The sequence below is a fragment of the Amblyraja radiata genome, chromosome 46, assembly GCF_010909765.2.
Source record: "Amblyraja radiata isolate CabotCenter1 chromosome 46, sAmbRad1.1.pri, whole genome shotgun sequence".
NCBI classification, from domain to species: domain Eukaryota; kingdom Metazoa; phylum Chordata; class Chondrichthyes; order Rajiformes; family Rajidae; genus Amblyraja; species Amblyraja radiata.
In genome coordinates, this window is record NC_046001.1 from 782,501 (window position 1) to 806,854 (window position 24,354).

The 24,354-nt window shown below is 49.1% G+C and overlaps 1 protein-coding gene across 4 annotated transcripts in view; it reads left to right on the top strand.

The window, feature by feature from the left end:
* Positions 1-13,277, top strand: part of itga7 (integrin subunit alpha 7) — a 129,181-nt gene extending 115,904 nt beyond the window's left edge. For 3 of the 4 annotated variants that reach the window (XM_033015651.1, XM_033015653.1, XM_033015654.1), the window contains 4 exons: positions 192-302; positions 3,699-3,797; positions 4,437-4,562; positions 12,457-13,277. In XM_033015651.1, the coding sequence (XP_032871542.1) occupies positions 192-302; positions 3,699-3,797; positions 4,437-4,562; positions 12,457-12,615 (495 nt within the window). In that variant the 3' untranslated portion in view covers positions 12,616-13,277. Of the gene's footprint in view, positions 1-191; positions 303-3,698; positions 3,798-4,436; positions 4,563-8,442; positions 8,571-12,456 lie in introns of all 4 variants that reach the window. The other variant, XM_033015652.1, reaches the window with a different exon arrangement.
* Positions 13,278-24,354: the final 11,077 nt, after the last annotated feature.

Consider the following 24,354-nt stretch of genomic DNA (forward strand, 5'->3'; position numbering starts at 1 on the left):
GTGTGCGGGGATCGCTGGTCGGCGCGGACTCGGTGGGCCGAAGGGCCTGTTTCCGCGCTGTATCACTAAACTAAACTAAACTAAACATCCTCAGCACCATTTGCCTGAAGGGTCAAGATCCTGTGCATGTTATGGATTGTCTGTGTGTAAAGTGCTTTTGTTTCTGATTTGTGTAAAACCTCCACCCACAGGATTGTGAACAGGGGACTGCCAACTGCATTGTCTTCCAGTGTCCCCTGAAAACCCTGGATACAACCGTCGTGAAAGTAAGAGCCCGGCTATGGAACAGCACGTTTCTGGAGGTAATTGTAGCAGCACTGAATCTCTCAGCACTGCCGGTGGAGTCAATTAAATGCAGCTCGTTCAAATTCCTGGTGGCCATAACTCTGGCATTTAAGATTCATTCGGATTCAGAACTGATATGCAATGAATGGTGACAGAAATTGGATGTTTCGATGATGGTTCAAATCCATCAAACCGAATTCAATAGCAAAGTCGATTATAGCAGCGGTAGAGTTGCCGCCTTACAGCGCTTGCAGCGCCAGAGACCCGGGTTCCATCCTGACTACGGGTGCTGTCTGTACGGAGTTTGCACGTTCTCCCCGTGACCTGCGTGGGTTTTCTCCGAGATCTTCGGTTTCCTCCCACACTCCAAAGACGTGCAGGTTTGTAGGTCAATTGGCTTGGTGTAAGTGTAAATTGTCCCTGGTGTGTGTAATCCGGTGTTAGTGTGCGGGGATCGTCGGTCGGTACGGACTGGGGGGGGGGCCGAAGGGCCTGTTTCCACGCTGTATCTCTAAACTATTACAGGCCATTTCCAGCTGATGTGGGAAATTTAAACGTTACATAGTTGGGGTAAGTATTTTCCTCGTGAGCCCAGATTTGGTTCGTTTCGAGGCAAAGTAGTGGGAGTGTGAATGCTGCAGACCTCAGACTCCAGGGTCTGTGCACGAGCTGTGAAGTGGGATAAATGCTGGAATATTGGCCCACTTTCTCACCCCTCACCTCTATTTGGTGATGTTGTCGTGTTTAATGCATTAAATGTAATAGAAAAGGAACTGCAGTTGCTGGTATATACCAATGATAGACACAGAGTGCTGGAGTAACTCAGCGGGTCAGGCAGCATCTGTGGAGAACATGGATAGGTGACGTTTCACAGAGTGCTGGAGTAACTCAGCGGGTCAGGCAGCATCTGTGGAGAACATGGATAGGTGACGTTTCACAGAGTGCTGGAGTAACTCAGCGGGTCAGGCAGCATCTGTGGAGAACATGGATAGGTGACGTTTCACAGAGTGCTGGAGTAACTCAGCGGGTCAGGCAGCATCTGTGGAGAACATGGATAGGTGACGTTTCACAGAGTGCTGGAGTAACTCAGCGGGTCAGGCAGCATCTGTGGAGAACATGGATAGGTGACGTTTCACAGAGTGCTGGAGTAACTCAGCGGGTCAGGCAGCATCTGTGGAGAACATGGATAGGTGACGTTTCACAGAGTGCTGGAGTAACTCAGCGGGTCAGGCAGCATCTGTGGAGAACATGGATAGGTGACGTTTCACAGAGTGTTGGAGTAACTCAGCGGGTCAGGCAGCATCTGTGGAGAACATGGATAGGTGACGTTTCACAGAGTGCTGGAGTAACTCAGCGGGTCAGGCAGCATCTCTGGAGAACATGGATAGGTGACGTTTCACAGAGTGCTGGAGTAACTCAGCGGGTCAGGCAGCATCTGTGGAGAACATGGATAGGTGACGTTTCACAGAGTGCTGGAGTAACTCAGCGGGTCAGGCAGCATCTGTGGAGAACATGGATAGGTGACGTTTCACAGAGTGCTGGAGTAACTCAGCGGGTCAGGCAGCATCTGTGGGGAACGTGGATAGGTGACGTTTCACAGAGTGCTGGAGTAACTCAGCGGGTCAGGCAGTATCTGTGGAGAACGTGGATAGGTGACGTTTCACAGAGTGCTGGAGTAACTCAGCGGGTCAGGCAGGATCTGTGGAGAACGTGGATAGGTGACGTTTCACAGAGTGCTGGAGTAACTCAGCGGGTCAGGCAGCATCTGTGGAGAACGTGGATAGGTGACGTTTCACAGAGTGCTGGAGTAACTCAGCGGGTCAGGCAGCATCTGTGGAGAACATGGATAGGTGACGTTTCACAGAGTGCTGGAGTAACTCAGCGGGTCAGGCAGCATCTGTGGAGAACATGGATAGGTGACGTTTCACAGAGTGCTGGAGTAACTCAGCGGGTCAGGCAGCATCTGTGGAGAACATGGATAGGTGACGTTTCACAGAGTGCTGGAGTAACTCAGCGGGTCAGGCAGCATCTGTGGGGAACATGGATAGGTGACGTTTCACAGAGTGCTGGAGTAACTCAGCGGGTCAGGCAGCATCTGTGGAGAACATGGATAGGTGACGTTTCACAGAGTGCTGGAGTAACTCAGCGGGTCAGGCAGCATCTGTGGAGAACATGGATAGGTGACGTTTCACAGAGTGCTGGAGTAACTCAGCGGGTCAGGCAGCATCTGTGGGGAACATGGATAGGTGACGTTTCACAGAGTGCTGGAGTAACTCAGCGGGTCAGGCAGCATCTGTGGAGAACATGGATAGGTGATGTTTCACAGAGTGCTGGAGTAACTCAGCGGGTCAGGCAGCATCTGTGGAGAACATGGATAGGTGACGTTTCACAGAGTGCTGGTGTAACTCAGCGGGTCAGGCAGCATCTGTGGAGAACATGGATAGGTGATGTTTCACAGAGTGCTGGAGTAACTCAGCGGGTCAGGCAGCATCTGTGGGGAACATGGATAGGTGACGTTTCACAGAGTGCTGGAGTAACTCAGCGGGTCAGGCAGCATCTGTGGAGAACATGGATAGGTGACGTTTCACAGAGTGCTGGAGTAACTCAGCGGGTCAGGCAGCATCTGTGGAGAACATGGATAGGTGACGTTTCACAGAGTGCTGGTGTAACTCAGCGGGTCAGGCAGCATCTGTGGAGAACATGGATAGGTGACGTTTCACAGAGTGCTGGTGTAACTCAGCGGGTCAGGCAGCATCTGTGGGGAACATGGATAGGTGACGTTTCACAGAGTGCTGGAGTAACTCAGCGGGTCAGGCAGCATCTGTGGAGAACATGGATAGGTGACGTTTCACAGAGTGCTGGAGTAACTCAGCGGGTCAGGCAGCATCTGTGGAGAACATGGATAGGTGACGTTTCACAGAGTGCTGGAGTAACTCAGCGGGTCAGGCAGCATCTGTGGAGAACATGGATAGGTGACGTTTCACAGAGTGCTGGAGTAACTCAGCGGGTCAGGCAGCACCTGTGGAGAACGTGGATAGGTGACGTTTCACAGAGTGCTGGAGTAACTCAGCGGGTCAGGCAGCATCTGTGGGGAACATGGATAGGTGACGTTTCGGGTCGGTACCCTCCTTCAGACTTTCTGAATTCCATGTTCTCTAGAGATGCTGCCTGATGTTTATGTAGTGATGACTTCCCCACCTCACGTCCCAACTCCAACCTGGGCGAGACATTGAAAGGCTTCCAGTTTGTGCTAAAGTCTTTCCTTTGTATATGTCCGAATCTTTCTACGGCTGAGTTGGTTGTGATTCCCCCATCTCCTGCTCTTCAGCTTTGAAATGAACAGCTCTGAGAGGGAAACTGAGCTAGGATGTTTGTTTGAAATGATGTGCTGACGGATCTTCTTCAAATTGCAGGAGTACGCCTCCCTCAGTGACATCCACCTGATCATTCGCGCTGACATTAGTGTGAAGTCAAGCATTAGAAACCTGAAGGTGCAGAAGGCTGCCGCACAGGTACGGACATATCTCCAGACACAACCTTCACTCTTCAATGGTACACAAAATTGCTGGGGAAACTCAGCGGGTGCAGCAGCATCTATGGAGCGAAGGAAATAGGCGACGTTTTGGGTCGAAACCCTTCTTCAGACTGAGCTTCACTCTTCAATGTTGACCAGAGTTTCCAACTGACACAGGAGGTTAGGCCCGTGGGCAATGCATGAGGTTTTATTCAGCTCACGACAGCACAGTGGCGCAGCGGTAGAGTTGCTGCCTCACCGCGCTTGCAATGCCGGAGACCCGGGTTCCATCCCGACTACGGGTGCTGTCTGTACGGAGTTTGCACGTTCTCCCCGTGACCTGCGTGGGTTTTCTCCGGGTGCTCTGGTTTCCTCCCACACTCCAAAGACGTGCAGGTTTGTAGGTGAATTGGTTTCTGTAAATTGTCCCCGGTGTGGTTAGGATAGAACTGGTGATCACTGGTTGGTGCAGACTCGGTGGGCCGAAGGGCCTGTTTCCACGCTGTATCTCTAAACTAAACTAAATACACACACACATACTTATGCATAAAATTGCTACATAGCCAGAGCTTTATAAAAGGCTTCTAACGGTGTGGGGATATTTTGGAATGACCATTGTGACTTTTAACCGCTACAGGTCACCTTGCGAATACATCCAGAGAAGGCGAGCGCTGTGTACGGCGAAACGCCCTGGTTGATTATACTCATTGCTGTCCTGGCAGGAATCCTGGTGTTGGCTCTGCTTGTCTTTCTCCTTTGGAAGGTAAGCTGGGAACCGATCCGTACAACTGAATATTGATGCTTTCACCAGGTCACATGACTGGCCATGGGTGATGCATCCTAGTTGTTGGCTGCTTGCTCCAAACCTGGGCTCTCACCAACAACTACGATGCATCAGCCATGGTCAGTCATGACTGAGTGGGGCCTACCACGACCAGGTCACATCTGAAGCCAGAACGCAGCCGCCCGACTCATCACACACACCAAATCCTGGCATCGCATCACTCCAGTCCTCAAACAACTTCACTGGCTTCCCATCTCCCACCGGATCACCTACAAAATCCTGGTCCTCACCTACAAAGCCCTCCACCATCTGGCCCCCCCATATCTCACTGACCTCCTCTCCCCCCACCAACCCTCACGGTCCCTCAGATCCACATCAGCCGGTCTCCTCTCCATCCACAAGTCCAACCTCCGCAGTTTTGGGGACAGAGCCTTCTCCAGGGCAGCTCCCAGGCTCTGGAACTCCCTCCCCCAACTGATCCGCAATTCCGTGTCCCTCACCATCTTCCAGTCCCGCCTCAAGACCCATCTCTTCACCTCTGCCCCACGTCCCCCTCCCTTTTCATCTGTGCTTGAATTGCCTCATATAGTGTTTTGAATTGAATTCTGTCTTTACTTTGTGTACTAGTCATGTCTCTACTATTTATTTCATTCCGCTTACATGTTTTTCCTCTACTTGCTAAATCTTTGTAAAGTGTCCTTGAGACTCTTGAAAGGCGCCCATAAATAAAATGTATTATTATTATTATTATTTATTTGCTGCATATTTCTTGATCCATGAGGTCCAAGGCTTGAAGCATAAGTAGAACTGCTTTCTTTCCACTTTGTTCCAACGTACAGCATCACAGTAAAATCAAAGCATAGTTCATTTGAGTCTGGCCCAGGGAGTACTCTGTATCCTAAGCATCGCTTGTGGTTCAGCAAGTCTTTGTTGTCTATTGCATCAGCACATGAGACATGTCCCACACGGTTTCCTTGCAAGAGGCTTCAGTCTTCATGGATGAAAATTATGGTGATAAGTAAAAAGTGATAGGGGCAGAATTAGGCCATTCGGCCCATCAAGTCTACTCCGCCTTTCAATCAAGGCTGATTGTTCTGCGGACAGCCACAACACACAGGGTACACAAAAACGTGAAATTAAAAGCAAATAGAAAAAGAAAAAGACAAGAGACTGTTGCCTGGCTGCCGTGTGTACAGCGCCTTCATCGGAATGAACGAACAAGCAAACACAGACGTATCCCCTGGGCAGAGGATTCTAAACTAGTGCCCCCCCCTCCCCCCCACACTCATCGACCATTGATCGCGGGTCGATCATGAGCCCCCCCCAATGAGGCTCCCCTTCCTGCCGAGGCCCCACCGCCAACAAAGCTCACGCTGCCTCTGAGGCTCTCGATCTCGCGATCCATCTCTCCCTCCAAACCCCATTCTCCTGCCTTCTCCCCGAAACCCCCGACACCCGCACTAATCAACAATCTATCTCCCTCCGCCTTTAAAATAATAATAATAATAATGGATGGGATTTATATAGCGCCTTTCTAATACTCAAGGCGCGTTACATCGCATTATTCATTCACTCCTCAGTCACACTCGGTGGTGGTAAGCTACTTCTGTAGCCACAGCTGCCCTGGGGCAGACTGACGGAAGCGTGGCTGCCAATCTGCGCCTACGGCCCCTCCGACCACCACCAATCACTCACACACATTCACACACAGGCAAAGGTGGGTGAAGTGTCTTGCCCAAGGACACAACGACAGTATGCACTCCAAGCGGGATTCGAACCGGCTACCTTCCGGTCGCCAGCCGAACACTTAGCCCATTGTGCCATCTGTCGTCCCGAAAATATCCATTCACTTGGCCTCGACAGCCTTCTGTGGCACTGAATTCCACAGATTCACCACCGAAGGGCCTGTTTCCACGCTGTATCTCTAAACAAAACTAAACTAAGCTAAAACTAAAACCTTGTTTGCAGCTGAATTGCAACTGTTCTTTAAGAGCAGGCTTTATATTTTGGTCAGAATGTACAGGAGGGTTTACAGTGGAGTCATTCTGTGCTTTGTACGTGGTTGTCTCGGGGTGACAAGGCAACAAACTACATGGATTGGGATTGCGTTGTGCGTGGGGTTCAAAACTCTCTCGTTTCCGGATATCATTCATGGGGTCCATCAAATCGAAGTAAGGATACCAGCAGTAGGCGTTCATGACAATATTGGCTCTCTCCTGGAGGTAGAAAATCCCGTGTCCTGTCAACGTTCAACGTGGGCGGCACGATGGCGCAGCGGCTGAAGCGCTGCCTCACAGCGCCTACAGCGCCAGAGACCCGGTTCAATCCTGACCACGGGTGCTGTCTGTACGGAGTTTGCATGGTCTTCCCCCTGACCGTGTGGGTTTCCTCCGTGACCTGCGGTTTCCTCCCACACTCCAAAGGCCAACAGATTTGTAGGTTAATTAGCTTGGCGTGAGTGTCAGTTGTCCCCAGTGTGTAGGAGAGTGTCAATGTGCGGGGATCGCTGGTCGGCGCGGACTCGGCGAGCCGAAGGGGCCTGTTTCCACGTTGCATCTCTAAACTAAACTAAACTAAACCCTTGGTACACAAAAATGCTGGAGAAACTCAGTGGGTGCATCAGCGGCTCTCGTCAGCAGCGGCCTCTGCAGTCCGTCTGCGTTTTTATTATTTTATGTCTATGTTTTTATGTAGTTTTTGTTATTTTTGTTGGGGTATGTGTGTGGGGGGGGGGGGTGGGGGTGGTGTGGGGGGGTTGGGGGTAACTTTTAAATCTCTCCCTGCACGGGAGACCCGACCTTTTCTTTGTCGGGTCTCCGTTGTCGTTGGGGCTGCAACGAGGAGCGGCCTCCAACAGGAAGACCGGGAGCTCTGGTGCCAACTACTCACCTCACCGTCGCGGAGCTGGCCGAGTCCAGAGCGGGTGGAGCTGTGGTGGACGCTGCTGCGGCCCGACCCCCGGAGATTCGGTGGCTGCAACTGCGGGTTTGGCGGACGGCGACACCGGGAGCCCGCGGGTCCCTGGAGGGAGACCGCTTTTCGGGGCTCCCGCAACGGCGACTTCTCCCGCCCGAGTTGCGGGGTTGAAGAGCACCTGGAGCGGGGCCTTACAGCACCGCCCCGCGCGGCTTGGAATGGCTGCGGGCTGCGAGCGCACGCCGGGGGCTCTAACACCAAGACCCGGTGCGCGACCTTGCATTACCCGGCGTGGCTTAATGACCACGGGACAATTCGCCATCGCCCGCCGGGGGCTTTGACTTTGACTCTGACATCGGGGGGGGGGGGGGGGGGAGAGTGCAGTGGAGAGAAATGTTTTTTGGCCTTCCATCACAGCAATGTGATGGATGTTTATGTAAATTATGTTGTGTCTTGGGTCTATTTGTTTGTAATGTATGGCTGCAGAAACGGCATTTCGTTTGGACCTCAAGGGGTCCAAATGACAATAAATTGAATTGAATTGAATCTATGGAGCGAAGGAAATAGGCAACGTTTCGGGACGAAACCCTGAAGGAAATAGGCAACGTTTCGGGCCGAAACCCGGAAGGGTTTCGGCCCGAAACGTTACCTATTTCCTTCATTCCACATAGATGCTGCTGCACCCGCCGAGTTTCTCCAGCACTTTTGTGTACCTTCGATTTTCCAGCATCTGCAGTTCCTTCTTGTAAACTAAACCCTTGAAGTCTCTTGACTCGGAGACACGTTGAATTCCGCTTCCCATGCTATTGACCTCAATTCCCGAAATGAGAGCCCAAAACGCCGCGCTCGCCCCCATGCTGTTCCCTGGGGGGGACGCCAGCCAACTCATCCCGACTCGCCTTTACCTGTCGTAACACTGGGCCAATCATTGCTTCCTTTGTAGTGCGGTTTCTTCAAGAGAACGAGCAAAGAGGCTAAGTATGAGACGGAATATCACAGGGCCCATCTTCAAACGCAGCCATCTGACCAGGACAAACTGGCCACCGAGGCATAATGCTGACTTCTGTAGCGGTAAATGTAGTGCCAGATCCCTGCTTGGGCCAGGGCAAAGAGCTTGCTGTGGTAGAGTGCCAATCTGCTGTTTATAGTGTGTGTTTTTGCACGGCTTGTATACCAGAGGAGGCGGGTGCAGTGTAAGGATTATTAATACATCTCATGTTCAATATCTGAAACACAAATGATTTGCTCATAGATCTTCATTCCTTTGGCATCTTCCATTGAGAAGAGGAATATGCCGTTCAAATTGAGCAATTGACTTTGGCTCCACTTCACAATTCCACCCCCACCCCCATTACTAATGAGGTTGAACGCATAATAAATGACCGACCACAGTACTCAGGAAAAAAGCAAAAGCCACTACGGGTCAGGCAACATCACTAGAGAACATGTATTGGTGATGTTTCAGCTCGGTACCTTTAAGCAACTCAGCAGGTCAGGCAGCATCACTGGAGAATATGGACAGGTCGGGACCCTTTCGGGTCGGGACCCTTTCCGAAACCTCGCCTATCCATGTTCACCGGAGACGCCGCCTGACCTGCTGAGGTACTCCAGCACTCTGGGTCCTTTTTCGTAAAACCAGCATCTGCAGTTCCTTGTTGCGACAAGCACAATACTCGGCTCATTTCATTATCAAATTGTAAAGCCTTTATTGCAAACGCAATGAATCTCCAACCACATCCCGTGATTCACGTTGAGATGTGTCGCAAACGCCACCGGTTGCTCACTGGGTCCTGCAGGTCTCCACGTGGAGAACGACACAGTGCTGTCTCCACTCTACATGCTGTGTCGTCATGGCCAAAGGACATGTGGAGATCTCTTGCCCATTGCGAGCACCAGTGGATGCTCATTCACCCTCAGCCATGGTTGAAATAGCCCTCACGACAATGCTCAAGAAATAATCCTTACACTCCTCACCGCTCTGTAACGCTGTACCGGGTGTGATGGCTGGGTTTGCCACGTGCGTTAGGCATGCATTTCTGTTGGTTTCTGTGACTTGACCTCTTCCCCACACCTTGTGCAGTTTCCATTTGTTGTCAGTGTGCACACAGTTAGAATAGCCGGAGATGCATGAACCACATCTGACACCCCCCTAGGAATCCGACATCTTCCCCCACATGCTTGTGTGTGCATCTTTTTTTGTTGATGAAATGGCTTTGTTCCCTTCTGGTCGAGCAAGCTCTCCTGGGCTGAAGGGGCATTGCGATCGATTTAATCTGCATGTCATAAGATCGCAACACAGTCTTACTGTTCTAGCATTAAACACAATCTGTTTCTCCTCCTCTGCTCTCTTCCGACCATCTCCCTAGGTTGCTTCTGATCAGGCTGGCTCCATTCACAAGACTCTCTGTCACTCTGCAACTTGAAGAGTTAGTGCACAGCGATGCGGCCAAATGCCATTGCTCACAAACCAAGGCCACTGGGTGTGGGGGAATGGCAATCTCTCTCACTCTCAGGCAAACTGCACCACAAACACCTTTGGCATCAAGGGCTTGACCGTGGTAGCAGCCTGCGGTAGAGGGAGATAGATGGATGTCAGTACACAGCAAACATTTGAAGGCAGAGATAGATAGATTCTTGATTAAAACGGGTGTCAAGGGTTATGGGGAGAAGGCAGGAGAATGGGTGAGGTGGCAGAGATAGATCAGCCATGATTGAATGGCGGAGTGGACTCGATGGGCCGAATGGCCTAATTCTACTCCTATCACTTGTGAACATGTGAACACTCAGAGCCAAGACAATGCTTTTGAACTGCAGTAAAGTCGGGCCGGCAATCCACACAAAGCAAGGTCCCGCAAGCAGCAGTGGAATAATACCCAGATAATATGATGATGGTTGAGGCATCAATATTAATGATCATGCCGGGTAGCTACCCTGCTCCCACTCAACACGTGGGGTCTTTTACATCCACTTGAGACCACTACCAGGGTCCCCAGCTTAATGTCACAACCAAAGAAGAGCCCTTCACAAAGCAGCACGCCACGTCACACACTGAAGTGTCAGTCACATCCCTGTTACTATAGTGGTGTCAGTCACTGTAGTGGTGTCAGTTACATCCCTGTCACTGTAGTGGTGTCAGTTACATCCCTGTCACTATAGTGGTGTCAGTTACATCCCTGTCACTATAGTGGTGTCAGTCACATCCCTGTCACTATAGTGGTGTCAGTCACATCCCTGTCACTATAGTGGTGTCAGTCACATCCCTGTCACTATAGTGGTGTCAGTCACATCCCTGTCACTATAGTGGTGTCAGTCACTATAGTGGTGTCAGTCACATCCCTGTCACTATAGTGGTGTCAGTCACATCCCTGTCACTATAGTGGTGTCAGTTACATCCCTGTCACTATAGTGGTGTCAGTCACATCCCTGTCACTATAGTGGTGTCAGTCACATCCCTGTCACTATAGTGGTGTCAGTCACATCCCTGTCACTATAGTGGTGTCAGTCACTATAGTGGTGTCAGTCACATCCCTGTCACTATAGTGGTGTCAGTCACATCCCTGTCACTATAGTGGTGTCAGTCACATCCCTGTCACTATAGTGGTGTCAGTCACTATAGTGGTGTCAGTCACATCCCTGTCACTATAGTGGTGTCAGTTACATCCCTGTCACTATAGTGGTGTCAGTCACATCCCTGTCACTATAGTGGTGTCAGTCACATCCCTGTCACTATAGTGGTGTCAGTCACATCCCTGTCACTATAGTGGTGTCAGTCACTATAGTGGTGTCAGTCACATCCCTGTCACTATAGTGGTGTCAGTCACATCCCTGTCACTATAGTGGTGTCAGTCACATCCCTGTCACTATAGTGGTGTCAGTCACTATAGTGGTGTCAGTCACATCCCTGTCACTATAGTGGTGTCAGTTACATCCCTGTCACTATAGTGGTGTCAGTCACATCCCTGTCACTATAGTGGTGTCAGTCACATCCCTGTCACTATAGTGGTGTCAGTCACATCCCTGTCACTATAGTGGTGTCAGTCACTATAGTGGTGTCAGTCACATCCCTGTCACTATAGTGGTGTCAGTCACATCCCTGTCACTATAGTGGTGTCAGTCACATCCCTGTCACTATAGGGGTGTCAGTCACATCCCTGTCACTATAGTGGTGTCAGTCACATCCCTGTCACTATAGTGGTGTCAGTCACATCCCTGTCACTATAGTGGTGTCAGTCACATCCCTGTCACTATAGTGGTGTCCAGTCACATCCCTGTCACTATAGTGGTGTCAGTCACATCCCTGTCACTATAGTGGTGTCAGTCACTATAGTGGTGTCAGTCACATCCCTGTCACTATAGTGGTGTCAGTCACATCCCTGTCACTATAGTGGTGTCAGTCACTATAGTGGTGTCAGTCACATCCCTGTCACTATAGTGGTGTCAGTCACATCCCTGTCACTATAGTGGTGTCAGTCACATCCCTGTCACTATAGTGGTGTCAGTCACATCCCTGTCACTATAGTGGTGTCAGTTACATCCCTGTCACTATAGTGGTGTCAGTCACATCCCTGTCACTATAGTGGTGTCAGTCACTATAGTGGTGTCAGTCACATCCCTGTCACTATAGTGGTGTCAGTTACATCCCTGTCACTATAGTGGTGTCAGTCACTATAGTGGTGTCAGTTACATCCCTGTCACTATAGTGGTGTCAGTCACATCCCTGTCACTATAGTGGTGTCAGTTACATCCCTGTCACTATAGTCACTATAGAAGATAAAAGTGAGTAGTCACTGCTGGCCCCGTGCCACACCTGGAGGTGGAGGTTGACAGTTTGGTGTGGAGCTGGGACAGAAAGACTCAGACACCCAGGCTGCTGCTGGCCAGATCCCTTGGGCTTTGACTTGCTTTGCACAGCCCAGACGGAGAAGTAAATGGCATTCTCTCTTTCTGTCCTTTGCAGTGTGGATTCTTCAAGCGTTCCCGTTACAACGACACCGTTCCTCAGTACCACGCCGTGCGGATAGGCAAGGAGGAGCGACAGCTACACACTGATGAAAAGAAGACACAATATCAGAAGGAATGGATGACACACTGGATTGACAGTGACGGCTACTCATGAACATTATTTATTTCGATCTACTTTAACAAGCAGCTTAAAACAATGCCCTCCCTAACCTCACAGCACCCAGCAAACCTGTATGTTTCTGTTTATAGCACTGCACGGAATATGACCACAGTGAGGGCCACATACTTGAATCCACAACCCCGAGCAGATCCTTGGCTGCTTTCTGTTGCCGATGCTTTTTCCGTCATGGCTTTGTGGACCACGACGGTGCTTGCCATTGCTGGATCAGAAATTCCTTGGTGTCATTTGTACTAGTTCCTTCCCCAGGGAGTAAGCATCCTCCCCTGTACCAATCTCCACCTCCTTTCCCCCCCAACTTGAACCATGCCACCTGTTACCTTGCCATAGTGATGTCCCGGCTCAGATCCTGACAAAGCAACCTAGCTTACAGGCTGAGTGAGTGTGGCTTCAGTGAGGATTTGACACTCACCACTAGAACACACCTCAGTTCCCACTGTTCATCATGTCCTGTAGGAACCAACCCAGGGTTTCTGCCTGGGCTCATAGGGTTCTGATAAACGTTAGCGTATAGAGAACTACAACATTGAAAGTGAATCCCGAGCCATCACTTTTTAAGGGGGAAGTCATTGTATTAAAGGATAATCAGAGTCGGCATACCCACAGAATGACTGGTTCAATAAAAGTCCAAGACACTCCAGAATGTCCTAGCCACCTCCGTCTTGAGAATATTTAATGACTTACTGAGGGGGCGGCACGGTGGCGCAGCGGGTAGTGTTGCTGCCTCTCAGCGCCAGAGACCCGGGTTCCATCCTGACCACGGGTACTGGCTGTGCGGAGTTTGCACGTTCTCCCCGTGACCTGCGTGGGTTTTCTCCATGTGCTCCGGTTTCCTCCCACACTCCGAAGACGTGCAGGTTTGATCAGCCATGATCATATCGAATGGCGGTGCAGGCTCGAAGGGCCGAATGGCCTCTACTCCTGCACCTATTTTCTATGTTTCTATGTTTGTAGGCTAATTGGCTTCTGTAAATGAACCCTGGTGTGTAGGGTAGAACTAGTGTTGGGGTGATCACTGGTCAGCGTGGACTCGATGGGCTGAAGGGCCTGTGTCCACACTGAATCCCTAAAGTGAACTAAAACTACACTTGGCTTCTACCTCCTGATGTGAAACAGAATTCTGCAGGTTCACCATCCTCTGGGCAAAGAAATTTCATCCGATCTTGATTCAAATCCTTTCTCCCCAGGGTGGAGATGTCCAACACTAGAGGGCGCAGCTTTAAGGTGAGAGGGGGAAAGTTTAAAGGAGATGTGTGGGGCAGGTTTTTTTTACACAGAGGGTGGTGGGTGCCTGGAACGCGCTGCCAGGGGGTGGTGGTGGAGGCAGATGCGATAGTGGTGTTTAAGAGGCTGTTAGATAGGCGCGTGGATATGCAGGGAATGGAGGGATATGGATTACATGCAGGCAGAGGAGATCAGTTTAACTTGGCATCATATTCGGCACGGACATTGTGGGCCGAAGGGCCTGTTTCTGTGCTGTACTGTTCTATGTTCCACAATGCCGTACTAGCACATCAATAAACTTGATCTGATGATGCAAAGTGATATATGCTTTAGGATTCAATCTGCTTCACAATATGACTGGCTGGACATTCTGGGACAAATCTCATTTTGGGTGTGAGGAAAGCCGCAAATGCTGAGAATACACAACTGATGTAGAGAGGAAAGTCGTTGGTTAAGGATTCAGGTGCCCCTGAATTAACAGTCCCCCCCCCCCCAGAGCCTACTGTCTCTCCAGGATCCACTTTGGTATCCTATATTACCAATGTCTGAAGTGGCAACATTCGACACCTTCTCTTTTTTTGCTGCACATTCGTTTCCTTCGAGCGGTGACGAGGTTACCGATCGAGCAAATGTACAACTGACACCAAGAATTCACTCCTCCAGAGATCAAAACCAAACACGCTGTGGGCCAAAGAACTCCTTTGGAGAGAAACACAAATGCAACCGTCGTTACCTCAATGTCCTTTCATTGATTTGAAGCGATGACAACGGTTTCTGTCTTCACGGATGCTGCCTGACCTGCAAAGTGTTTCCAGCAAGTTTGGTTTTTGTCTCAGACTTCCAGCATCTGCAGGGTTTTTTTCTTTTTGATGCCCTCATCTAACCCCAGTTGATGGTGCGGAGGCTGGAAGGGAGGCAGGGTCTGCGGGCAGAATCTTCAAGTCAAGGGAGCATCAGCAACCTGTATTGTCCCCATACCTTCATATTGGATGGGGATAACTATGTCCCCACCGTCACTAAATGGATAAAATGCAGACCCAGCCTAGAAACATCCATTAGATGGTCGCTCTCCCAGTCAAACAAATCAGTCTGGTTTTAACTGGACATCAAACTCAACGCTCCACTACAATAATCAGAAACATACCAATATGCCTCCTGTTTTGGAGATATCGACCTGTTTGATGTTGATTTATTGTCTGAGTGAATCTGCGCACTTGAATGTCTTGGCACATTGACTATGTTTTGGAGACTTATTCAGGAAACATAGAAACATAGAAAATAGGTGCAGGAGTAGGCCATTCGGCCCTTCGAGCCTGCACCGCCATTCAATATGATCATGGCTGATCATCCAACTCAGTATCCCATCCCTGCCTTCTCTCCATACCCCCTGATCCCTTTAGCCACAAGGGCCACATCTAACTCCCTCTTAAATATCGCCAATGAACTGTGGCCTCAACTACCTTCTGTGGCAGAGAATTCCACAGATTCACCACTCTCTGTGTAAAAAATGATTTTCTCATCTCGGTCCTAAAAGATTTCCCTCTTATCCTTAAACTGTGTGTGGCCCCTTGTTCTGGACTTCCCCAACATCGGGAATAATCTTCCTGCATCTAGCCTGTCCAACCCCTTAAGAATTTTGTAAGTTTCTATAAGATCCCCTCAATCTTCTGAATTCTAGCGAGTACAAGCCGAGTCTATCCAGTCCAACAGACCAAACAGACCAAGAAACAGGACCAGACAATGCATTTGCCACCTTTCACTGGGCAGTTTCTTTTCCAAAGTATCTTCGGACTTTCAGAGTTTGCCTCTTGGCGTTTCCCCGTTTCTACTGAGGATGTTAATTCTGTGGGCATGAACTGCAGCGCCACCTCTCCTGCTCTGGCTGATTGTTCTGGGAAATTAGCATTAAAGGGGAACTGTGAGAAGTTTGGCGTGTGTTTGAGTCGGCCTCGAGTTGGTCTTCCTGCAATACAATCTCTTGAGCTGGTTCTCAACAGCAGTTTTGAGATGACCCAGTGGGCCCTGATGTGAGTGGGTGCTCTTCAATGGGTGGCACGGTGGCGCAGCGGTAGAGTTGCTGCCTCACAGCGCCAGAGACCCGGGTTCAATCCTGACTACGGGTGCTGTCTGTACGGAGTTTGCACGTTCTCCTCGTGACCGTGTGGGTTTTCTCCGGGTGCTCTGGTTTCCTCCCGCACTCCAAAGACGTACAGGTTTGTAGGTTAATTGGCTTCGGTAAATTGTAAAATTGTCCCTAGTGTGTGTAGGATAGTGTTAGTGTGCGGGGTGATCGCTGGTTGGCACGGACCGGTGGGCCGAGTGGCCTATTTCTGCTCTGTATCTCTATAAGTCTATAAAAGGGTCTGCTACTGTCCTCCACTCCATCGATCAATTCCTTTGCCTTTGAAAAATAGCAAAGTCAAACAGCTGCCCTCACAAATCAAATGTCACGTCCTTTACCCAGGCCCAGATAGTGTCAGGTTCAATTTCAGCACTGAGGCAGTTCATCTCAGCCTGGGGGTTGTGGAAGAATCCACAAGGTCAGGTGTGGGTGGGGATGGGGAGAATGCTGAAGGTGAAGGGGGCTTCCTGCTCCTGAAGAAGGGTTTCGGCCCGAAACGTTGCCTATTTCCTTCGCTCCATAGATGCTGCTGCACCCACTGAGTTTCTCCAGCATTTTTGTGTACCTTCCTGCTCCTACAGTTGGTTACTGTGAGCCAACTCTACAGAGGCTCATGTGACCATAGCTTCAGGACGTTATAACTGAGCTGGCTTGGTGTTGCGTTTGGCTGGTCCTGTTCACCTCGTATCATGAGTACAAACACTGAATCACCATCTACTGATTTTTAAAGAAAGTCTTTATTGTGCAGCAACAGTTATTATGACCCTGAAAGTGACTTCAACACAGTTTAGCATATGGTACTGTAGTGATAAATGCGATCAACGGCATGACTGTATCAACGAGGACATGGAAACACCCCTCTTCAGTAATGCTTTGATCTTTGTTTCATGGTTACGATCTTCCTCATATAGTACTTGTCTAGAGTACTCTATGAGGAAGTAACATTCTTCTCCTTCACCTTTCTTGTGCAACGTTTTGTTCCGTGGCATAGTGGCTCAACCTACAGACAGGTGCCAGCCTAACGGGCTGAGCTTTGTCAAAACGTGGCCTGGACACCGTGTTTGTTGTAAAACCAAGCCCAAAGACCCAGGTTAGTCAGTTTATTGGCTGCTGTAAGTTGGGCCCCAGTGAGGAAGGACATTCTTGCTATTGAGGGAGCCCAGCGTAGGTTCACCAGGTTAAGTCCCGGGATGGCGGGACTGTCATATGCTGAGAGAATGGAGCGGCTGGGCTTGTATACTCTGGAGTTTAGAAGGATGAGAGGATATCTTATTTAAACATATAAGATTATTAAGGGTTTGGACATGCTAGAGGCAGGAAACATGTTCCCGATGTTGGGGGAGTCTAGAACCAGGGGCCACACAGTTTAAGAATAAGGTGAAAGCCTTTGAGAACAGAGATGAGGAAACACTTTTTCACCCAGTGAGTTGTGAGTCTGTGGAATTCTCTGCCTCAGAGGGCGGGGGAGGCCGGTTCTCTGGATACTTTCAAGACAGAGCCAGATAGGGCTCTTAAAGATAGCGGAGTCAGGGGATATGGGGAGAAGGCAGGAACGGGGTACTGATTGTGGATGATCACAGTGAATGGCGGTGCTGGCTCGAAGGGCCGAATGGCCTACTCCTGCACCTATTGTCTATTGTGTGTATGTAAGTGTTGGAACCTGGGGGGAGGTTTATGGCAACAGAGAATAGGTTACAGGGAAAATGAGTTGATGGCATAGCTCAGTGAACCGCCATTGACTTAATGGGTAGTTAAGGCCTCCTATGTTATAAGGGAACATGGAATGTGGACAGAGTGTGAAATATGGAATATACAACATTCTGCCTCTCTTTTCCTGCAGCAGGTTGTTTCAGATCATCCAAGATCCAAGAGTGGCAGAGTAGACTCGAGGGGCCGAATGGCCTGTTCCTGCTCCTATTTCTTACCTTTCCTCCTCCTGTTACATGTCTGTGTTTAATTGCAACAGGAAGGAGACACTTTGACTCGAGCTCAGGGCTGGAGATTCGATCTGAATCTATAGAGGGTTGAGCAGGTACAGATCTAAATGCTGCAATTAGTTCAAGGCCACTCCCTCTCTCCCATTCCATTCCTCTCCTACAGCCCCACAAGTTCTGGTTAGAATCTGCAATCTCTGCCACTTTCACCGAGTCAGTGCGACATTGTTTAGTTTCACACGCGCGGTAATCCATTTGACGAAGGGGAGAAGTCGGCTCGCCTCAGGTTCAGCAGCATGCACACGATCAGCTGAAACTGCCCCTGGCAGATTTAAAATATCTGTTGCGAAAAAAAAAAAAACGGAGAACTGCTGGAGGAACTCAGCGGGTCAGGCAGCATCTGTGGAAGGGAAATGGACGATCGATGTTTCGAGTCGGGGTCCTTCACCTAGACTGAAAGATTGGAGGGGAAGAAGCGATATAAGGAGGTGGAGGGAGGAGTGGGGCAAGAGTCAGCGGGCGATAGGTGAATATGGATAAAGGGGATGAGTCGGGTGGGAGAGGGAACGGACTGGACTGATGGCAAAGGAAGGTGACGAGCAAAGATCTTATAGCAGAGCTCTAGGATCTTTGGTGAAGAGTGGGACTGAATGAGGTTTGGGGCAGAGGGAGGTGGGGGAGAGGGAATCCAGTGGGAGGAGTGTATGAGGTAGCTGGGGACAAAGCAGGGTGATGGCATGCTTGGGGTAAGGTCCAAACCTTTGTGTCTGTTGCCATGGACCCAAGATGGGTCCATATGGCGCAATGGGCTAAGTGTTCGGCTGGCAACCGGAAGGTAGCCGGTTCGAATCCCGCTTGGAGTGCATACTGTCGTTGTGTCCTTGGGCAAGACACTTCACCCACCTTTGCCTGTGTGTGAATGTGTGTGAGTGATTGGTGGTGGTCGGAGGGGCCGTAGGCGCAGATTGGCAGCCACGCTTCCGTCAGTCTGCCCCAGGGCAGCTGTGGCTACAGAAGTAGCTTACCACCACCATTATTATTATTATTATTAAGACAGGATGGGGCTTAAAGAAATGTGCACATGCACTGAGTGAGTGGTGCCAGGCGCAGGACGAGTGCCTGTCTAGACCAAACCATCGGAAAAGCAAAGGTGAAAGGCCAGCCTCTGCAATGCTGGTGACCAGACAGGCCTGATGGCATTGGGGGGGGACTAATGGAGGTAAATCATTACACGGTGGTTCATTTGAGATGGAACCTGGAATGTTACACCCCATAAGATCAGATGATTTAGAATTCGGGTGCCATTGCAATCAACACACAGGTGAAGCTGAGTTGGCCCGACAAACCTTCACAGAAAAAGGTGAGAGAAAAGCAAGTATATTAGAGACAAACCACTGAATAACATCAAGCCACTGAATAACATCATGAGTCCAAGCGGAAAGGAAAGACCTTTTGTGTTCCTTATACCACAGACTAGATAACATTGAAAGTATATCACTGGCCACAAATTATTCCCCGATTGCATTTCCTTGACAAGTTAGTTAACAGCAAATGTCTGTAATTGTTCTGCCCTATATTTTTGTGCCTTAACTCACCTGCTTTCAATGCCCCCTTTTGTTATACACTCTGCATCTAATGTGTTTAAATACAGATATTCTTTCCTTAATTGTTGATGTTCATTACACTTTATTGTGCCTAGTGATTGACCAGTTCCTACCTTGAACCTGATTTCTTCATTAGACGATGTGGTATTTATGGCTGAGATAGAAGGGGTACAATGGTTGGTTCTACAGTATGTGGACAGAGCAATCCATTCTCACTGCTCTTTTGCTATCTCTCCTGGAGATTAGCCCAGAATACCATATCCTTAAGGCCCACCTGCTCCCCATACTCTCATCTTTTCAATGGCCTGAGCCTTTGCAAAGAGGCTACTCGTGCAATATGGTGCTGTGCCTTCCAAAACTGGTGTGCTTCAAATTCCAGATGACTCTTTGAGGAGTTAACTTCTATCTCGCATGTCAACTGCATCCCAAGATTGGAAAACCACGAGGTCAGGGCGAGGGCAATCCCAGCGCGTTTCATCAAAATATCCGTGCATTAGTTATCACCTTTGTCCTCGCATGGTGACACGGTGGCACAGCGGGTAGAGTTGCCGCCTCACAGCGCCAGAGACCCGGGTTCCATCCTGACTACGGGTGCTGTCTGTACGGAGTTTGTACCTTCATAGGGTTTTCTCCGGGTGCTCCGGTTTCCTCCCACACTCCAAAGATGTGCAGGTTTGTAGGTTACTTGGTTTCGGTAAAATTGTAAATTGTCCCCCAGTGTGTGTGTGTGTGTAGGATAGTGTTAGTATGCGGGGATCGCTGGTCGGCACGGACTCTGTGGGCCGAAGGGCCTGTTTCCGCTATGTATCGCTAAACTAAACCTCCCACAGTGAGCACCTGACCAAGACAGACTGCAGGGGAACAGATAATGGCGCATGCACTGAATGTGTATCTACACTGGTCAATCACTAGTCAGGGCCTTTCACTGTGTATCCATGTCCAAATACAGCTGTTGAACATTAATCTAGCTCAGATAATCAAAGTGCTCCATTTTTAAAAAATGTGGTTGTACATAAATCTATATTTGAGTGCGGTTGCTTTGTACATTTTGTTAACAAGTTTCATTTCTATATTGAGTGTTTGTCAAGCAGTTTACTTATTTAATGTTCAATTCTTTGAAGTGATTAAAATAAAAATTGGAAAATTAGAGTATTGTGTTATTTCAGCCTTTTCTTTAGTTAAAAACAGAATATGCTGAAGATACTCAGCAGGTCAGGCAGCATCTGTGGAGAGAGAAACAGAGTTAATGTTTCAGGATCTGAAAGGTAGAATTGCTGCCTCACAGCACCAGAGACCCCAGTTTGATCCTCACCTCGAGTGCTGTCTGGGGTGTGGAGTCTGTACGTTCTCCCTGTGACCATGTGGGTTTTCTCCGGGTGCTCCGGTTTCCTCCCGCATCCCAAAAGAGGTGCAGGTTTGTTGTTAGTCGGCCCACCCTAGTGTGTAGGGAGTGGATGAGAATGTGGGATAACATGGAACTAATGTAAACAGATGGCCGATGGTCGGTGTGGACTTGGTGGGCCGAAAGAGAAACCAATTTTGAATGAATTGATTGAAAAATACAGCACGTATTTGGTGTATCCATTCCCACTGCTCTTTGGCCATCTCTACCGGAGATTAGCTCAGAATACCATATCCTGCCACCTGCTCCCCATACGCTCATCCTTTCAATGGCCTTTAAATGCATTATTTGTGCAATCTGGTGCTGTATCTTATAGAAACATAGAAAATAGGTGCAGGAGTAGGCCATTCGGCCCTTCGAGCCTGCACCATTCGCCATTCAATATGATCATGGCTGATCATCCAACTCAGTATCCCATCCCTGCCTTCTCTCCATACCCCCTGATCCCTTTAGCCACAAGGGCCACATCTAACTCCCTCTTAAATATAGCCAATGAACTGTGGCCTCAACTACCTTCTGTGGCAGAGAATTCCACAGATTCACCACTCTCTGTGTAAAAAATGATTTTCTCATCTCGGTCCTAAAAGACTTCCCACTTATCCTTATCACAATTCCCTCTTTGAATTGTGTCTTTGAATTGTGTATTGTTGATGTCTTTACTATTTATTTTGTTGTTGTTATTTTTAGTTTAGTTTCATTCTCCTTACATGTTTTGTATTCTGTTTACTGAGTTTTGTAAGGTGGCCTTGAGAGTCTTGAAAGGCGCCCATAAATAAAATGTATTATTATTATTATTATTAAACTGTGACCCCTAGTTCTGGACTTCCCCAACATCGGGAATAATCTTCCTGCATCTAGCCTGTCCAACCCCTTAAGAATGTTGTAAGTCTTCTAAAACTGGTGTTCTAAAACTAAGGTACACAAAAAAGCTGGAGAAACTCAGCGGGTGCAGCAGCATCTATGGAGCGAAGGAAATAGGCAACGTTTCGGGACGAAACTCTGAAGGAAATAGGCAACGTTTCGGGACGAAACTCTGAAGGAAATAGGCAACCTTTCGGGCCGAATCTCTTGGGAAATAGGCAACGTTTCGGGCCGAAACCCAAGGGTTTCGGCCTGAAACGTTGCCTATTTCCTTCGCTCCATAGATGCTGCTGCACCCGCTGAGTTTCTCCAGCATTTTTGTGTACCTTCGATCTTCCAGCATCTGCAGTTCCTTCTTGAACAGTTCTAAAACTAAGAATGGATGATCCAAATCCTTGCTGTCTTTTTCAATCAATCCAATCAAAATTGGTTTCTCTCTCCTCAAATACTGTCTGACCTGCTGAGTATCTCCAACGTGTTGTGTTTTTATCTCATTACCAGCAGCTGCATTATTATTTGTTTGTGTTTATCAGTTGTCTGTGGTTTCTTTGTTTTTCACTTCTCCTTTCTTGATGATGCTGATTCATGGCTGGGGCGGGCTCTTGTTGCAGTGTCGACAGCCCAGGTCATGTCAGCACCATCTGTGGGATCCTTTCCATATGAAGGATAGTCACTAATAAATCCAGCGGACAGTGGTTAGAATGTGGAACTCCCTCCCACAGGCAGTGGTTGGGCCAAACAGCAGGAGGTGCCGTTGGAGGAGTTTGGGGAAGAGCGGACTCTTTGTTGATGATGAGACTCACACAGTGATACAGTGTGGAATCAGGCCCTTCGGTGCAACTTGCCCACAACGTGTCCCAGCTACACTAGTCCCACCTGCCTGCAATTGGTCCATATCCCTCAAAACTTGTCCTATCTATGTACCTGTCTTAACTGTTCAAGAAGGAACTGCAGATGCTGGAAAATCGAAGGTACACAAAAATGCTGGAGAAACTCAGCGGGTGCAGCAGCATCTATGGAGCGAAGGAAATAGGCGACGTTTCAGGCCGAAACCCTTGGGTTTCGGCCCGAAACGTTGCCTATTTCCCAAGGGATTCGGCCCGAAAGGTTGCCTATTTCCTTCAGAGTTTCGTCCCGAAACGTTGCCTATTTCCTTCAGAGTTTCGTCCCGAAACGTTGCCTATTTCCTTCAGAGTTTCGTCCCGAAACGTTGCCCATTTCCTTCGCTCCATAGATGCTGCTGCACCCGCTGAGTTTCTCCAGCATTTTTGTGTACCTGTCTAACTGTTTCTTAAACGTTGGGATAGTCCCAGCCTCAACCACCTCCTCTGGCAGCTCGTTCCATACACCCACCACCCTTTTTGTGTGAAAAAGTTACCCCTCAGATTCCTATTAAATCTTTTCCCCTTCACCTTGAACCTATGTCCTCTGGTCCTCGATTCCCCAACTCTGGGCAAGAGTCTACCCGATCTATTCCTCTCATGATTTTGTACACCTCAATAAAATCACCCTTCATCCTCCTGCGCTCCAAGGAATAGAGTCCCAGCCTGCTCAACCTCTCCCTGTAGCTCACACCCTCTAGTCCTGGCAACATCCTCGTAAATCTTCTCCGAACCCTTTCCAGCTTGACAACATCTTTCCTATAACACGGTGCCCAGAACTGAACACAATACCCTATGTACAACGTCTTATACAACTGCAACATAACCTCCCAACTTCTATACTCCATACTCCGACTCATGAAGGCCGAAGACTGATGACTCCATCTTCAAGGAACCATGCACTTGCACTCCTAGAAGTGGGGTTTTGGGGAACTGGTTGGCCGCCAGTCCTGAATGTCTTCATATCTAAGACTAGAAGTTCATCTGCACCATACGAGGCACATATAGTTGCTCGTTGGAATATGGGCTGTTTTGGTCATGTGGCCACCACAGCCTCTGAGGTCAGAGGCATCAGGCATCACCTGAAAGATGTCCCTGTGTCGGGTAGGTTCAGCGGTGATGGGACATCAGGGCATCAAGTTGGAATCTCAGTTAGGGATCTGATTAGATCACATGTTTTTGAGGCACAGTTGGGGAATTGGAGCAGAGGCAGAGGGCCTAATAGGATCAGGAGATGGGGCAAAGTCAAGGGTGATTCAGGAGCTGAGGGCTGAGACCAGTGTGTGTGGGCGGGTCTACTACCACATGGGTTGGTGCTGAAGGAGAGGAGGGTATGGGACATGCTCTGGGAGGGAGCACTGTTGTTCAGAGACCGCCCAATGACAAATGTGCCTCAGAACAATCTCCCAGGTAAAGGGTGCTGACCTGAAACGTCACCTATTCATGTTCTCCAGGGATGCCGTTTGACCCACTGCGTTACTCCAGCATTCCATGTTTTTTTTTGTGTCAATCAGCATCTGCAGTTCCTTGTTTCTACCTTCCATGGATGCTGCCTGACCCAGAGTTCTGCCGGCACTTTGTGTGTCTTCCAAGGACACGACACAGGGCAAAAAAATAATAAGTACATGTATGTTCTCTGCTCGCATTAAATTATAGATGTCAGTGTTTGGAGCAGAGTAGTGGGAGT